The sequence below is a fragment of the Aotus nancymaae genome, unplaced genomic scaffold, assembly GCF_030222135.1.
Source record: "Aotus nancymaae isolate 86718 unplaced genomic scaffold, 86718_ANA_hifiasm-v0.15.2.pri h1tg000025l, whole genome shotgun sequence".
In the NCBI taxonomy this organism is placed as follows: Eukaryota; Metazoa; Chordata; class Mammalia; order Primates; family Aotidae; genus Aotus; species Aotus nancymaae.
In genome coordinates this window covers 15,110,998-15,130,078 of record NW_026988438.1, presented here as the reverse complement: position 1 = coordinate 15,130,078, position 19,081 = coordinate 15,110,998, and the positions used below count along the sequence as shown (strand labels likewise).

Below are 19,081 nucleotides of genomic sequence, written 5' to 3'. Positions count from 1 at the left end.
TTTTGCAATTATATGAATCAATTTTTAAACAAATATATTTTTCAAGATTCAATCACTTGTACAATTACAGAATTACTGAAATAATGATAACATATGCCTCTTAAGTCACTCATAGCTGTCCTCATCTATAGAGGAAAATTCAGGGAAATACAAATCTCTTAGTCTCTTTCCACAGTTCTACTGGCATCAGAATAAACACTTCATTGTTCTCTTGGCAAGTAAAATGAAACTCAAGGAAGACTGCCAGTTTGAATTTGCAGTTTGACATTTGAATTATAGAGGTCTACTTTGGTCTGTCGACTGTTTAGTTCAGGATCTCAGCAGGAGAAAGAGAGATCACTGGTTCCCTCCTCATATAGAATATATTTATTAGCAACTTAAACACAATAGCATTTATCTCTTTATAAGTAGGTAAATTTATCAAGTGGAATTGAATTAAGAATATTAAGACATGGAAAATATATTTTATACTCACAAGAAGCTTATTTTGCTGTGGAAATAGTAAATATATATGGTAAGAAAAATGTAAATACTTTTCAAGGCAACCTGTTAAAAGATCCAATAACCATAGTATAAAAGAATTATCATAATTTTAAGGCATACAAAATAAAAGTGAATTCGATATTTCTGGTTTCTATTTTTATTTGCAAGGAGGTTTTTGTTGCTTTTGTTTATTTTCTGTACCACAAGCAGGTGCAGCAATATAGGATGTGTTCAAAAAAAATTATTTTTTTTTAACATTGCAAGGAACTTGTTTATTATACACAGAGACCCATCACTGAACACAGCCAACATCAATCCCTGTTTTCTTTTTTTTTTTTAATTGCATTTTAGGTTTTGGGATACATGTGAAGAAAATGCAAGATTGTTGCATAGGTACACACATGGTAGTGTGATTTGCTGCCTTCCTCCCCATCACCTGTATCTGGCATTTCTCCCCATGCTATCTCTCCCCAACTCCCCACCCCACACTGTCCCTTGCCTATTTCCACCCAACAGACCCCAGTGTATTGTGCTCCCCTCCCTGTGTCCATGTGTTCTCATTGTTCAACACCCGCCTATGAGTGAGAACACGTGGTGTTTGATTTTGTGTTCCTGTGTCAGTTTGCTGAGAATGATGGTTTCCAGGTTCATCCATGTCCCTACAAAGGACACGAACTTATCATTTTTTATGGCTGCATCGTATTCCATGGTGTATATGTGCCACATTTTCCCTGTCCAGTCTATCATCGATGGGCATTTGGGTTGGTTCCAGGTCTTTGCTATTGTAAACTGTGCTGCAATGAACATTCATGTGCATGTGTCCTTATAGTAGAACGATTTATAATCCTTTGGATATCTACCCAGTAATGGGATTGCTGGGTCAAATGGAATTTCTATTTTTAGGTCCTTGAGGAATCGCCACACTGTCTTCTACAATGGTTGAACTAATTTACACTCCCACCAACAGTGTAAAAGTGTTCCTATTTCTCCGCATCCTCTCCAGCATCTGTTGTCTCCAGATTTTTTAATGATTGCCATTCTAACTGGCGTGAGATGGTATCTCAATGTAGTTTTGATTTGCATTTCTCTAATGACCAGTGATTATGAGCATTTTTTCATATGTTTGTTGGCCTCATGTATGTCTTCTTTTGTAAAGTGTCTCTTCATATCCTTCGCCCACTTTTGAATGGACTTGTTTGTTTTTTTCTTGTAAATCTGTTTTAGTTCTTTGTAAATTGTGAATATCAGCCCTTTGTCAGATGAGTAGATTGCAAAAATTTTTTCCCATTCTGTTGGTTGCTGATTCACTCTAATGACTGTTTCTTTTGCTGTGCAGAAGCTGTGGAGTTTGATTAGGTCTCATTTGTCTATTTTGGCTTTTGTTGCCAATGCTTTTGGTGTTTTGGTCATGAAGTCCTTGCCTATGCCTATGTCCTGAATGGTTTTGCCTAGGTTTTCTTCTAAGGTTTTTATGGTGTTAGGTCTTATGTTTAAGTCTTTAATCCATCTGGAGTTAATTTTAGTGTAAGGTGTCAGGAAGGGGTCCAGTTTCTGCTTTCTGCATATGGCTAGCCAGTTTTCCCAACACCATTTATTAAACAGGGACTCCTTTCCCCATTGCTGGTGTTTTGAGGTTTGTCAAAGATCAGATGGTTGTAGATGTGTGGTGTTGCCTCCAAGGCCTCTGTTCTGTTCCATTGGTCTATATCTCTGTTTTGGTACCAGTACCATGCTGTTTTGATTGCTGTAGCCTTGTAGTATAGTTTGAAGTCCAGTAGTGTGATGCCTCCCGCTTTGTTCTTTTTGCTTAGAATTGACTTGGCTATGCAGGCTGTCTTTTGGTTCCATATGAAGTTTAAGGTGTTTTTTTCCAGTTCTGTGAAGAAGGTCATCGGTAGCTTGATGGGGATAGCATTGAATCTGTAAATTACTTTGGGCAGTATGGCCATTTTCACGATATTGATTCTTCCTAACCATGAACATGGAATGTTTCTCCATCTATTTGTGTCCTTTCTCGTTTCATTGAGCAGTAATTTGTAGTTTTCCTTGAAGAGGTCCTTTACATAACTTCCTTGTTAGTTCTATTCTTAGGTATTTTATTCTCTTTGTAGCAATTGTGAATGGCAGTTCGTTCTTGATTTGGCTCTCTTTAAGTCTGTTATTGATATATAGGAATGCTTGTGATTTTTGCACATTGATTTTGTATCCTGAGACTTTGCTGAAGTTGCTTATCAGTTTCAGGAGATTTTGGGCTGAAACGATGGGGTCTTCTAGATATACAATCATGTCATCTGCAAATAGAGACAATTTGACTACTTCCTTTCCTATTTGTATACCCTTTATTTCTTTTTCTTGCCTGTTTACTCTGGCTAGAAGTTCCAATACTATATTGAATAGGAGAGGTCAAAAAATTTTTTAAAAAACAGCCTATCTGCAGAGCAGAGTATATAAAAACAAATAATAACTAGAAAGTATTTTAAAAGATAATTACTTAAAAAAGTAATTGCAGTTTTTGCCATTGAATGTAATGGCATTACTTTTGCACCAACCTAATAGAACAATAGTGTTCAGTCTTTCTAAGATCAGTGGAATTTCTTGACATTTGGACCTCATCTAACTGGATAGATGTTTTTAAAAAGTTGTTGGGAAACAGTTTTCCATGAGCCTCTCACATTTCTGAGACACTGATTGCCCTATATTCTGGACTACCTTTTCAAGTGTTTATGTTTGTGAACTGAAAGCCTTGGAAGATAGTTTTTCCCTTTAGAGCAAAGGGCAGTAATGCTTATTATTATAAAAGATTCTGGTTACATAGCTCTGGGTTCTTCTGACATATCTACCTGTGACGGAATCATCTGGCCTCCTACTCATTATCCTTTCAAAATTTTGGCTTGAGGAGCCAGTCCAAAAATGGTAATACAACAGTTCTCTCTTATCTGCAGTTTTTCATATGAGGGTATCAGTTACCCACAGTACAGTACAGTAAGATATTTTGAGAGAAAGAGACCATGTTCACATAACTTTTGTTACAATATGTTATAATTAGTCCATTTTATTAGTTAATAACATAATACATAGAATATACTGTGCCTAATTTATAAATTAAAGTTCATCACAGGTATGTATGTATAGGAAAAATCATAGTATATAATAAGGCTCAGTACTATCTGAACTGCATCTGTTGGGGGTCTTGGATTTATCTTTTGTGGCTAAGAGGATACTACTGTAGTCTGCTTCAACTAGTACAAAGACCCATCATGGGTTGAAGAAGGGTCTGACCCCACATCTATACTGAGTATGAATGGAAGAAATTTCACTCACTGGGGAAATGATGAGGCAGGGTGTTTAATGCCAGATAAGGAGGAAAGCAACAGTTGGGCTGCTTTTTGACTCAACCTCTCTTGCAGTCTGTCATGTCTATCATGCCAACTTTAGATTCATTCTGATGATAAAAGGTGTCACAACGTTCTTTGCCATGGGTCCTGGCTGTTATAAGGGAATATTGTTCCTGTTGGGGAAATTTCTCTGAGATAAATAAACTCCTATGAGAAACCTAATGAGGATTTGGGCCCTCACTGCCTTGGATTGAATCTATAATGCTGAAGAAGGTAACTCACTTGAGAATGTGAAATTGTCCCAAGATAGTCTAGATAAATTCTTACAGTCAGCCTTATCATCCTGTAAAACTCCCCTGTCCTTTTATGTTGAAACCGGGTTAAAGAGATGTTACCATGGTAACAGGGCAGCGAATGCCCCAGATGAAGATGGACTCCATAACAGAATTTTTGCTATGGAAGTCAAGATTATGATTGCTGAGTCAAAGACTTCCCACAACTAAGTAGATGGTGTCAGTAATTATGAGCAGCCTTATATAGTGCCTCAGGAGGACTGTAAACAGTGAAGTTAGGTTAAAGCATGAATAAACACTGCACTGCTCACAACTGAATGTGCCTGTGATAGCCCCAGAGCTCTTCTCTGCTTCTACACCTCTTGTTGCCTCCTCGCTCCACCCTGACTTTAGCTGCTTTGGGCTGAAATCTCTTTGCCTTCCAGAAAGACCAAATTTTATAAAAACCCCTTGAGTATAATGGAGGACTTTAGAGAGGGGAAACACTTGAACTCTATTGTTTTGTTCTGTTGATACTCTGGTTCCCAACTCACTATATCTCCTGGTGCCACTGTGAGAAGGATGCCAAAATTCAACTGATATAATGGGTTCACAGTAGGAAGGGAAGCAAAAATGGCCTTGTGGATGGGACTCTTTGTGGGCAAACACAATGTAATGGTGATATGGTTTCCACTGCTACTTGTGTAATGGAATTGATGTGTTATATGCATGGACTTCTTGTCACATAGTGTCAATGGGGATTCTCCCATTCAGAGATTGCCACATGCAGAGCGGTAACAGTGGATCATGTAGATCACCTTCCCTGTTTCCCTCAGGTGGCCCAGCAGAAACAAGATAGCATCTCAGGAGGAGAAAAGGAATTCACAGCTTATTTAGACACTTAATGGGCTAGGAGCAGTGGCTTATGCCTGTAATCCCAATACTTTCTGAGGCTGAGGCAGGAGGATCACTTGAGATCAGGAGTTCAAGACCAGCCTAGCAGACATGGTGAAACCCTGTCTCTACTAAATATACAAAAATTAGCTGGATGTGGTGGTGCATGTCTGTAATCCTAGCTACTCTGGAGTCTGAGGCAGGAGAATCGCTTGAAGCCAAGAGGTGATGGTTGCATGAGCCGAGATCGTGCCACTGAACTCTATCCTGGTGACCAAATGAGACTCTATCTAAAAATAGTAATAAAAATAGACACTTAATGACTGCCAGGATTCTCAGGCCATTTCCAACTCAACAATACCACTTGCTAGCTCAGTCACCAAACACACCTCTTATTTTTTTTAAGTGGGTATGAATTTGCTATTAAACTCTTATTGAAATTGAATGTCTATGGAGAAATAGGAACACTTTTACAGTATTGGTGGGAGTGTAAATTAGTTCAACCATTGTGGAAGACAGTGTGGCAATTCCTCAAGGATCTAGAACTAGAAATACCATTTGATCCAGCAATCCCGTTACTGGGTATATATTCAAAGAAGTATAAATCATTCTACTATAAGGACACGTGTACGTGTATGTTTATTGCAGCACTATTCACAATAGAAAAGACTTGGAACCAGCCCAAATGCCCATCAATGATAGACTGGATAAAGAAAATGTGGCACATATACACCATGGAATACTATACAGCCATAAAAAAGAATGAGTTCATGTCCTTTGCAGGGACATGGATGAAGCTGGAAACCATCATTCTCGGCAAACTACACAGGAACAGAAAACCAAACACCACATTCTCACTCATAAGTGGGAGTTGAACAATGAGAACACATGGGCACAGGGAGGGGAACATCACACAACAGGGCCTGTTGGGGGATGAGGGCTAGGGGAGGGATAACATTAGGAAAAATAACTAATGTAGATGACGGGTTGATGGATCCAGTAAACCACCATGACAAGTGTATACCTGTATAACAAACCTGCACTTTCTGCACATTTATCCCAGAACTTAAAGTATAAAAAATTACCACATTAAAAATAATAATAAAAAGAAATTGAACGTCTGACCCATGGACAGACAATATCTCTGGCCTCATATTCTCAGTTTGAGATGGGTCAACTTGAAATCATGACCAAGATTGGAAGGGATCAGCAAACATTGTCAAATAGAAATGACAGATTCCAGAAAGCTGCCAATTTGGCTACAAGTGGTAGCCTTCTGTTTGATTAAAACTTTGTCTCTCTGCCTCCTGAAATGGAGAGTTTGGCTTGGTGATGTCTTCAATTTATAGGCTTTCTTTAAATCCCTGGTATTTGTTTACTGATGGTTCTGCCAAGTTGTCCAATGTTGTCTTCTGGTTTTTTCATCTCGGCACTAGTTATGCAGACCCCAAAAAGGACATGGTCTCTCTGCTCAATAGGCAGAACACAAGCCCATTTATATCTCTGGCCAGTACTCCCCTTGATGAAGCTTGTTATATTTTACTGACTCTCTGAGTCTATTGCGACTGACTTGTTTGGTTTGTCACTCCTGCAATTACAGACTGACATATTAAAGTTTGGGATCGATAGGGTTGAGAGTAGTGGCTCACACCTGTAATTCCAGTACTTTGGGAGGTTGAGGTGGGAGAATAACTTGAGGCCAGGGGTTTAAGACCAGCCTGGGCAATACAGCAAGAACTGTCTCCACAAAAATAATTTTTTAAAAGCCTGGCATGGCAGTGCTGCATGCCTGTAGTCCCAGCTACGTGGGAGGCTGAGGTTGGAAACTCCTGGACTTAAGCCCAGGAGTTTTGAGGCTGCAGTGAGCTATGACTGTGCCATTGGATTGCACCCTGGGTAACAGAGTGAGACCCTGTCTCCAATCAATCAATTTAAAAAAAAGTTTGGGATGGCAAGTGGAAACCAAGTGTGGCAACTGGTCACATTCTTTGAACTGCTCACGTAGCTGCACCTTAGAGGTATTTTTAATACATTTAAATGTATTTAAAGAAAGCCTTGTAAAATTAGAATCACAATCTGCAGTTTAATAGGATCTCCAGGTGATTCTTTTAAAAATATTTTTATTAATGCATAAGATGTACATTGTTTCAGGGTACATGTGACAATTTAATATATTCATTTAATTTGTAAAGATCAAATCAGTTTACTTGGGATATTCATCACCAAAGAAAGATCTTTGTAAGAAATATTTTCTTTAAGAAAAAATAAATAATTTCTTTAGAATATTTTAAAGAATTTTTTAAAAAGATTTTTATGATGGTTTCCAGGTTCATCCATGTCCCTACAAAGGACACAAACTCATCGTTTTTGATGGCTGCATAATATTCCATGGTGTATATGTGCCACATTTTCCCATCATTCTTAGCAAACTGACACAAGAACACAAAATCAAACACCGCATGTTCTCACTCATAGGTGGGTGTTGAAAAATGAGAACACGTGGAAACAGGGAGGGGAGCACTATACACTGGGGTCTGTTGGGGGGAAATAGGGGAGGGACAGCAGAGGGTGGGGAGTTGGGGAGAGATAGCATGGGGAGAAGTGCCACATATAGGTGATGGGGAGGAAGGCAGCAAATCACACTGCCACGTATACACCTATGCAACAATCTTGCATGTTCTTCACATGTATCCCAAAACCTAAAATGCAATTAAAAAAAAAAGATGTTTATGTATTTAAAGAAAGACCACCATTAGATCATGTAGCCTTCAGATGATTATAGAGATCCCTCCAAAATGAAGCTACCCTTAGTTACTAAAGGGTGCTTTCCTGAGGGATAACTAATTTATAATTTATATGAGCCCAACAGGCAATCATCCTTATGATTGAAGTCATTTAATTAGATAAGCTCTTAGGAAAATAGTTCTGGATTTTAGGTAATGTGATTATTGGTACCACCTCCGTCTTGGCAGGCAATCATGTCAGCCTCAACTTTTTGGCCAGGGATTTTCTGGATAGTAGAATTGCTCTAACCCTCAATACAGAAGCTTAAGGAGAAAGTCCTGGGTTTCTAAGGTATATCCTGATGGTTTATGGAACTTCTTTAACCAATTGGGTCTGGGATCCTAGGGAATATAGTTGTTGTCAATACTGCAAGTTGGATTGATTGTGCTGCTTGGAATCCTACTGATAGTAGTCTTAGTCATATGCTCTGAGATAGACTGAATGGCTTTGGTCCTAGCCACTCTTGGTCACATTCATCAGTGTGGCCAAGGGAATGCCATACTCAGGAAAATTCACTGCAAGCCAAGACCGTGTAGAAATGAGGGTGGACGTTGTTCGGAGACAATTCCTCCATGGGTTCTCCCTTTTCTGCTTGTCTTTTGAGCAGCAGCAGCACCAGCAGCCTTTGTTTCAGATTATCTTTCCAATGATGTTGGTATCATTAGGAGATAGTATCTCCCTTTAGGGCAGTGACAGGTTTGTTTATCACTCATTATTTAAAAATTTGTATTTCCTAAGGGCAGAATTCTTAATAAGATTTTATTGGTTATACCGTCTTTTTTTTTTTTTTTTTCTGGAGAGTTTTGCTCTGTCGCCCAGGCTGGAGCACAGTGATGCAATCTTGATTGACTGCAACCTCTGCCTTACGGGTTCAAGTATTTCTTATGCTTCAGCCTCCCAAGTAGCTGGGATTATAGGCAGTGCCACCACGCCGAGCTAATTTTGTATTTTTTTTTAATAGAAACAAAGTTTCACCATGTTGGCCAGGCTGGTCTCAAACTCCTGACCTCAAGTGACCCACCCACCTCAGCCTTCCTAAGTGTTGGGATTACAGGTGTGAGCCACCACCCCCAGCCTGGTTACACGTTCTGCTTCATTTTTAAACCACATTCTTTTGGCAGTTCCCTGGATTTGAACATTGTTTAGAAGCTATTTCTTAACTTTAGTCTTAATTTTAAGACTTTGAAAAATACCAAGTTTCTGTTTAAACAGAAAGAATTCCTTTCTGTTTAATAGTACTGTCAACTGAACTATTCTTTTTACATTTTACTATAAGCAGCAAGAAGAAATCAGGCAACACCTTCACCACTGTGTTTAGAAGTCTACTTAGCCAGATCACCCTGTTCACAAGGAACACTTCCTACTTTCTCATTAGAGAAGGTGATAATGTTGCTAGGCTTTGTGTCACTACATAACAAGCACGCCCATTAACAATCTGTGCAGTGCAATTTAGGCTTGCTCTAGTACACTCTTCAGAATCCTTCTAGCCTTCGCCACCGCCTGTTTCCAAAGCCACTTCCCTGTTTTTTTCTGTATTTGTTTTGGCAGCATCCCTCTTCTATTGCTGCATGACAAATTACCACCAAAACTTAGCAACGTAAAACAAGAAACATTTGTACATTACAGTGTCTGTAGGTCAATTTAGCTGGATGCCTCTGACTCAGAATTTCTCCCAAGGCTGTAAGTAAGGTGTTAGCCAGAGTTGTGGTCATCCAAATGCTCCACTGGGAGAGGATCTGCGTCCATGCTCACTCACAGCTGTTGGCAGGACTGAGAAGACCAACTTCCAGCCTCCCTCATGTGCCTTGGCAGGCTTCAGGTCCTCACTGGCTGTTGGCCAGAAACATCAGCTCCTTGGGATATGAGCCCCTCCCTGCTCATAATATGGCAACTTGCTTCCCAGTAGTGAGGGCTGAGAAAGAGAAAGAGCAAGAGGACAAAAGAGGCATAAGTCACAGTCTTTTGTCAACTAATCTGAGAAGTGGCATTCCGTTACTTTCGTTGTATTCTGGTTGTTAGAAGTCAGTTGTTCCAGCTCACACTCAGTGAGAAGGGATTATATAAGGGCATGAACTCTCAGAAAAGCAAGGTCACTGGGGTCATTTTGGAGTCTGCCTCCTATAGTAAGAAATAGCATCCCAGCTTCTGGAGTATACTTTCTAAAAGGAAGGGGATAAAAACTGAAGATGGCTTTAAAATATTTGTAAAATCAAATGCTAATTTACGAACTGTCTACCACAATTGCTACAAAATGCTAAGAAGGAAAAGATGGATTTGAGTTGTTGGAAAAGATATTATTGGCAAATAAAGATTTTTTTGGTCAAAATTTTAGGAAGAATAAATTTTCAGCAATATTACCAATGACCTGACGAGCTGAGAGCCTGAAGGCAAAGAACATAGAGGCCATATGAGTAATCTAGAGAAGGATTTTAGATGTTTCTTGGTGACTAGATAGTGAGAATGGAGTAAAAAATCAGGAAACATTTTGATAACAAAAGATTGACAAGAAGATTTCAAATGAGTTAATAAATGAGAGAAAAAATAAATATATATGATTGGCCAGGCGTCATGTTGGATATTTTGCATATTTTATTTTTATTTTTTGACTCCTCTTAATATTCTATGAGATTGGTATCTTTTATACCATTTAGTAGAAGAGGAGACCATAAAAGACACAATCTAAATGACTTGCCCATTGTCATGCAACTGTGACACTAGTTTTTCTTCTGTTTTCTGGACTTTGTCTATCCAACCCCAAATGCTTTTTTTATTGCATTACTTTATGGTGGTGTCTTGGAGAAACAAGATATGGTGAAAACAATTATAATCATAAAGTCATGCAGTCATTTAGTATATTCTAGGCACTGTAGTTAACTCTTTAATATCACTACAATGAATTCTCATAACAACCTTTTTAAATGAAGAAGGTGCTATTATTCCCATTTTACAGATGAGCAAACAACATTCAAAGAGACTAAGTGTACTAACACTATAAAACTAGAACACACAGAAGCCACTGACAAAAAATGGAAAGAGAGATGCCTTGGCAGACAGAGGGATGCTTTTGCCAGAATCCCTCTGGATGGTTGGTGCAGATTTAGGAATTAGGAATTTTAAACATTAAAATGTGAGTTTGAGGTTTTTCTCCTCCAGAGAAAAAACAGTTCTCTTCTATTCTCTCACAGAAGTGCATCTGAAAATACATAGAACCAAATTCAAATCCAGTAAACAAATTCCAACAAAAATTGCATAATTAAGGCTGTTTTTGTGATTAGCACCATTTAGTTTCCCTGAATTTACCAGAGCAAACATTGCTAAAGCAAAAATTACTGCTAATGGTTGAACCTAACAACAAGAGAAAATCCCCAAAAGGGTCATTTAGGCCCCAGCTGCAGCTGTGCTTCACTATATTTCATCCTGGAAAGCTGAGATTAACAGGAAAATCAGGCTTTTCTGTGCTATACAGATGTGGCTACAACTACCTGAATTTATTCAGCAAACATTTGTTCAGTGCCCACTATATGCCAATCAACGTATTAGCCACTCTGGGATTGCAGGGATAAATTGTACCTGGCATTCTCTAGGAATGTTCAGATGAACGAAGTTGATGAGAGAAGGCAGATACAGAAACATCAAAGCATTATGAGTGATATCAGCCACACAGTGGGAGCATAAAGGAATGAAGTAGGAAAGTCTTAAGGGCAGCAGCTTCACAGGATGTTCTCATGTACGTTGATATTCATCTTGAATCCCTGGGTGGGGTGGGGGAAGCAGTGAGGAGGGCAGAGGCATGGAAGTTTTCTTGGGCTTGGGTAGAAGCTGCTGCCTACTCCAAAACTGGGAATGTAAGTGGAGGAACAGGTTTATGGAAAAGTTTTACTTCAGAAATGACCAATTTGCTTATAAAAGATTCATGTGTTGAGGTCTTCTAGGAACTTAGATTTATGAGACCAAAGTTTAGCAAACGCAGTCACAAGATACAGATTGGAAAAGCTTCAGTCTGTTGCTATGGCAGTATTGATACCAGCAGCAAGAATAGCCGTCATTTTGAGCACCTATCATGTGTCAGACCTTGTGTTAAATACAAGCCACCATCTAACTTAATCTCATGTTCTTATGCTAAAGTAAGGAACTGTTTTGTCCTTACTTTATAGATGAAGAGATGAAAGCTCAGATATGGAAGCTAACGCCCTATGTCTCAGGGCCAGGACTTGAACACAGGTCTACGTGACTTCAAAACCAAAATTCTTTCATTGATCCCCACTTAACCAACTTGCCAATGTAACAAATACTGTCTGTTCCTTTTGCAAAATCTAGACAACAAAATCTAGATAACAAAATCTAGTTGTCAGTAGCTCTCATGAATGTCCCAGGCTCTAGTATGTCTACGTACTTCTCCCACTAGTCAAAAATTATATGTTTACCAAGAGACAGGACCTGTTGGTTGTACTTGTTATTATAATTATATTACTTTATAAAATATTAAGTGATGTAATATGTGTTTAAAGGAAGTTGTTGTATCTATGAAAACTAAATACAATGCTTTGGGAAGATTTAATAAAGACTGGCAACTCAAGAAAATTAGGTGTGAGAAGGAAATATAAAAGATGGGGAAAACCATAAAAATCTAGAGGAATTTTGCATTCATTTTGCCTTGCAAGGATCTTTTTCATCTGTTTTAAAGATGCTACAATAATTTCATAGACTATATGTTATGGTTGTAGTTTATACAAGAAAGGGTGCATGAAATGTCAGTCAGCAGACCCATATGCCAAGAGATAGGCTTGGCCCTGCAATTAAAAGATGAGCAAATAAATGAATACTTCTGTGATTTGTTAACATAAAATGGTGTGCGTATGTGTGTGTTCATTTGTTTTGTCAATGATTCTTCTCTGTGTTGCAATTAACCCACCAATACTGCTCCCCATCCTTTCAAAGGGGAATTCTGTATACCTGCCATGGGTAAGCATATTATGAGAGAGGAGAAGAGGACAAGAACTTTGGAGCCCACTATACAGAGGTGCAGGTCTTCAAAGTGAACTCAGTGATAATGTTCAAAGCTGTGGAAGGTGAATTTCGATACAATAGGATTATGCACCAAGGTCTGGGGTTGGGATTACATAAAAAATTTATTCCCAATTTTTTTTTTCCGCAGAACTTTAGTTTCTGTAGATTGGAAACATTACAGCATAGAAGAAGGAGCATAGGCTTTGGAATATGTTGGATGTAGCTTCAACAACTTAACTAATTGACCTTAGGTATGGTCTCTTGAGTCTCAGTGTCCTCAAATTAAGATAATATGGTAACACCTCTATCACATAGTTGTTGGGGAATGTATAATGCTGGGCACACAGTAAGTTGCAAAAGGATTGCTCTTCATTTTTTGCCCCATTGTGTGGGGCTATTAAAAAGTATTATATATTAATCAAAAAGGTAGTAGGTAAGGGCATGGAAAGGAAAATTACTATCTCTTCAGTTTTGTACCCAAAAAACTGTTACTGCCACATTTGAAGTAGATTTGTGTGTTAGGAAAAAGAATTTCAAGAGTCTCTGCTTACTTGTAAGATTTTTTAGTTTGAGCAGAAATAGAAAAAGCTAGATACCAGTGGAGATACTTTGTTGTAATTTTGGGTTTTGTTGGTTTTGTTTTTTTTTTTAGTACAACATTGTTCATCTTCCTTTGTGAATGGCAGATTTAAAATTTGAGGTTTACAACATTCTAAGGACACATTCCGTGTGACTTATTTTATTTGCAGTGTAGCCACAAAAATAATTTCCATTTTCAATAAAGATAAAATATCAGAAGAACCTATTTTTCTTACTCCACTAAATGTAACTTTTTTATTTCCAGGCATTTATCAGATTCTGTAGTAAATGCATCCTTTATTCTAAAGCCTGTTTAAGGTTGGAATGGCAGGTGATCAGCAAGAAATAATTATAATGTTTTAAACATGCCATCCCTAGCCTATAATAAGTAATAAGTAGAATCAAGACAGCAAAAGACATATTTGTCCTCAAGATGCTTATAAGGCTAATTGGAGAAAGAAAACATTAGGAAATAGAAAGATGAAATGAGTGATAAGATTTTTAACAGTACTGCAAGTAATTTGGGTATTGGGAAGGAGAGGAGACTGGCAGAGTCAACAAAAGAATCAAGAAGAATGCTTAATAACATATTTATGAAGATAATTTTCATAATTAAAGTGTATATGGATGACAAAGTGCTACTATACTTAGAGGTAAGAATTGCATACGTCGTGTATACCCTAATCCTGTGATTCACGGTAAGGTTGTCATTATGATATGCTACTGCCTTCTTAACAAGTAGCCACAGTTTATTTTCTTTATATTATTGAAAACCTCCTTAGAAAGTTCTATATATTAACCAAGTTAATGCATTTGCATTCTTGGATTTATTCTTTTAAAAATATTTGCTGAGATCCTGTTTTATGTCTGGTCCCATCCTAGGCACATATTTATATTCTCTCACATGTAGTGAACAAGTATTTATTTTCAAGCTAGCAAAAGGAAATCAAATTGTTCCTTTCAACTCTTGTTTAAAACGTGCCTGATTGTTATGGCTTAGTCATACTTTAAATTTAGCATAGGAGTTTCTTGAGCCATTCAATGCTGTGTATAGTGAATTCTGTATACCTGGTTTAAGCCTTCATAATAAAGACTTGGGTTTTGCTGCCAGTTATAATGATAGGGTTAAAAACAAGTACACAGTTTTATACCTCTACATGAAACTTTTTCTGAAAGGTATCTTGAGATTATTTACTTGCCAGTCTTAGCTGCATTCCTGTTAACTTCACTGGAATTTACAAAGTATTTGTTGGCTCTGGAAATATGTATGAACAGGAGATTAATTAATTCACAGAATACCAAAAAAATTACCAAATCTGGAATTAGAGTTTTTTTTAAAAGATTTGTAGGATCTCATTGTACTAGTAAATAAGTACAAGCTATTTGGGACCAACCAGCTCCCATTCTTCAGCTACCTTCACCTGCCAGTGCCAAAGACACTTGAAGTGGTATTTATAGTTTAGACATTTTCAGACTGACTTCTACAGAGTTCTAGAGTTCCAGTACTCAGGAGATAAAAGGATCATACTGGAGGCTACCAACCTCTTTGCCTTTCAGTCAAATCAGTTCTGATAGTACTTGGGGAAAATAAAGGTTCCAACTAACCTGTAACCAGTTTGGAAAATTATTGCTCTGCATGGAATATCTGAGCTTACTTCCATACACGGATGCCACCAATGTCAAGTTCTTCATGACAGTAGCCTCTGTGTGGGGAGGCAGAGTGTGAAGGATGCTGTGGCAGTGTGTTCATCATAGTCAATGACCCTCAAATTCCTTACTAGAAACTGTGTCTACTTTCAGGCTTTGCAATTTAGAGAAACGTGGAAAACTTGGAGAGAAATCAGAGCACAACCACAAAGACAATTACAGCGAATTACCTTTGAGGAAACTAGAATTATTTTATTTGAAAAAGAGAAATCTGAAGGCAACTTAACAATAGTCTTCCAGACATTGAGATTAAGGACCAGATTTCCTTCACGTGCAAGCATGGGTTGAGGGGAAAGGGGGAGGGGGATTCCTGCTTTGGTAGGAAGGATATAATACAGAACCAAAAGAAAAAAACAGCAATCAGATACTGAGCCTATTTAATCAAAGGAATAGATCATTCTGTACACTGTTCATGACAGTTTTTAAAAGGCAATATGAATTTCTATCTCTGTTTTATGTGTTAGATAACGTGTCACCTGAAGGAACAGGGATAAGTTCAATGAACTTTGTCTTTTTAACCCTGTGAGTCAGTGATTTATCTTTAAATTATCTCATAAGGTATAGATTTCAAACAATTATTTTGAATTATATTCTCACAGCTTGATGCTGCCAGGAGAGGATCTACTTTCTAATAAAGTTAAGGAAGTTAGTGACAAAGAGGAACATTTATTCCAGGGGTCATGAACTCAGATAGGTACAGGAGCCAGTGGGCATTACAAAGGAGTGAAGCTAACAACATAGAACAATATGGCATTAGAGAAGTTGTGGGGTATAAGAAAGCTTATAAGTCTTCTAAGAGGGGCAACCACTGCTAACTGGCCAATTGTTATCATCTCCCAATGTGTCTATATTAACAGATATTTGGCTTTCTCAAAGCTGGAAATCTGAAACTTTATGTGAAACATTTTTCTCACATTGACAAAATACTCAGATTTATAAAAGTGCTGGGCAGGCAAAACAATACACTTGGTGGAGGCTATAGGTTAGAAACCTTTTGGTTTATTCTTTAGCTCACTAGTTCACCGCCACAATAATTGACAAACAGAACCGTTTGAACTTTAAAGCTTAGTAGAATTAATCAGCTAAACCTTTGCAAGGCTTAATTAAGGTCACTTCCAATTCTGTGATTTTTTTTAAACTCCCCTTCCCTTTTCCTTGCTCCCAGTATTGGGTGGCTCATTCACAAAGGGAATTTTAACAAATTTCTTATTTGCCTCAGCAACATAATTTTATTTGGTAAGATAATCAAGTGCTCAGATTGAAAGAAAAAAAGCAATTCTTGTTTCTATGCTAAAGATGCCACTGATACTAGTAGATGCCATATACTAGTGTGCCACTTAAACACACTTGTATATGGCATATGTTTGTCACTTTGGATCTTTGAACTAACATTTGTTTATAACATTGGCTGCATGAGGCATGCTTGACTGAAAACCCTACTTAACACTTTTACCATTTGGGGACATGTCTTATTTGTCTTTTATTAAATATTTTCAAATAACTCACCTCCACCTGGGGTAAGGACAGCTGGATTTCTGAAATCCCCTTCCTTTCAGACAGGAGAATATGCCACAGATGAAGAAGAAGATGAGGTAGGACCTGTTCTGCCTGGCAGCGACATGGCCATTGAAGTCTTTGAGCTGCCTGAGAATGAGGACATGTTTTCTCCATCAGACCTGGACACAAGCAAGCTCAGTCACAAGTTTAAAGAGGTATGCCACTAAGCTGCAAAATGTTTATCTATGCCTGTCCATTTTATTAAGCATATATTTCTGTTTAAATAATAAGAATAACCTGTTTGCAAATGAAAGCTTTTAAATAACAGGTTGTCTTGAGTCTCATTGAATTTCAAGTAGAATTTAAGTAGATCTCATTCCACAGTCATTGATTTAAATGCTTATTTGTCGTAGTGACATATATGTAGCCCATAATTTCAAACAGTAACTTAAATGTGCATTTTTATGATGTTTAAATGTTTAAGTTATATGTTTTCAGTTTTACAGAATTTTTGGTACCTGGTGATAAGATTTTCTCTTAAGGCAGTGGAAAAAAAGGCTCTTTCCTAAAAACACTCTTTTTGTCTTTCTGTTCATGAGATAGATTTCTAATAAGCATCAGATGGCATGCCCAAAGGGTTTACTTGAAGAGAGTTTAATACGCAGACTTTGAGCACTAACAAGGGGCGGTGAAGTGCACAGGGACTGGCAACAGCAGGAGGCTATTACCATCTTTTGGCTTAATGGGTAAAAAGAGGGGAAGATATTCCCATTTTGGAGGAAGGCCATTCAACATCCACAGCTTTATAAGATGCAGCCACTGCTAAAAGCTGCATCCTTGGGGCAAGGGTAAGAATATACCCTGACTCTGCTTTCCTTTTCCTGTTGATGCTTCCAAACCCAGGCAAGGGAATGTGGTGATGCAGTCTCAGTCTGAAGAGGTCAGACTCCTGAGGCAATGTGCTCTTAGAGAAGGGCCAGGAATAGAATCTGGGGGAGGAAATGTGGATAACTCTTCTTCCAAAGTATCTTCTCAGAAACCTGACGCATGTGAAACAGAAACAGTGATTAATAGGTCCCCAAGCAGTTTATCCTTCATTGTTTTGGGAGAGTATCCTCCATCATAAAAGAGAAATATGTCATTATTTACAATTTGTTCATTTCTTATAAAGACTTTCTAAATTAACTAATATCTTCAAACCAAAGAGCAATACAGAAAAAGAAAAGTTCTGCAGAAAGTGGCTGATTGGGAGGAAGAGGTATAATCTACTTACTGTTTGTCTGTAGCCCTTATCTGGTTAAAGAATATGTTATCAAGAAATGTAGGTAGATGACTTGTACTCTAAGAAATCTTCCTTGAATATTTTAACCCATAACCCAACTTTAACAAATATTGGAGGCAGTGAGTTCAAAGTACTATTCCCTGGCAAAAGCCTCTAATACACCTCTTTCATTTTGCTAGGTGAGTATGACTCCTAGTCTTTGGTAGATAATTGAGCTGGAAGAAGGGTCCACATTATTTTATGTAGGGTGAAGAGCCTATAGGGCACAAATAATGTATGGAAAGTTATATCTTCCGTTTTCAAAATTGAGCCAAGGACTCAAAGCTCCATATATATTGTTTTAAGCATGCACCATTGTGTAGACAATTAAATGATCTAGGTCAGGGGTTGGAAAATTATGATACATTGTCCAAATCTGGCCTGCTTTTTATAAATAAAGTTTTATTTGAACACAAGCATGCCCATCTCTTTATTGTTTGTGGCTGATTACATATTACAACAGGAAAGTTGAGTAGTTGCAACAGAGACTGTATGCCCTGCAAATCCTAAATTGTTTGCTTTCTGGCCCTTCACTGAAAAATATTGTTGACCCTGGTATAGACTGCTGTGTGATCTGGACTCATTCTATGTAACATGGCTAATTTATTTTTAGCTTAAGTAACCAGATCTGTAACTTTCTTTTAGTTTTGGTTTCTAAGAATTAGAATTTTTTCCTCACCTCAATAATAGGCAATATCATATTATTCCACTTATAATTTTTTATCCGCTTTTGTTTTACATTTAACATTAATATATTCATTTCTTCAGAATATTGCCCCTGTGGATCACCTGTGTGGCACTCTTTTGTGACATTTATATCTTGTACAGTGTCACTATCATAGTCTTAGATTTCTTTATGTGATTAATATACATGTCCAAATATTGTATAGCACCAGACACTTTTCACAGAATTACGCACAAAACTTGGGGTGAGTGTGAAGAGTCGTATTGGAGTCTTTACAGAGTTTCCTGTTACAGGATTGTCTTAATTATTTTGAGCAAAAGTATGTGTTTTACTACTTGGGGAAAGCACATTACACTGACATTATCTCAATCAGTCCTACTTTGGGCCTGTTTTGTATCTTCCTGCTAGACTCTAAGCTCCCATGTTTTTGCTTACTCTTGTGTCCTCAGTCTTTGCACAGTTCTTGGCATATAGTTAGTGGTTAAATATTTAGGGAATTACTGGTGTCAAGCATATA

The 19,081-nt window shown here is 37.8% G+C and overlaps 1 protein-coding gene across 9 annotated transcripts in view; it reads left to right on the top strand.

Annotated features, from left to right (window-relative positions):
- PPP1R9A (protein phosphatase 1 regulatory subunit 9A) overlaps nucleotides 1-19,081 on the top strand; it is a 362,431-nt gene that overhangs the window by 275,383 nt on the left and 67,967 nt on the right. For all 9 annotated transcript variants that reach the window (XM_064380380.1, XM_012450782.3, XM_064380381.1 and 6 more), the window contains one exon: nucleotides 16,618-16,773. In XM_064380380.1, coding sequence (XP_064236450.1) covers nucleotides 16,618-16,773 — 156 coding nt within the window. The remainder of the gene's footprint in view (nucleotides 1-16,617; nucleotides 16,774-19,081) is intronic.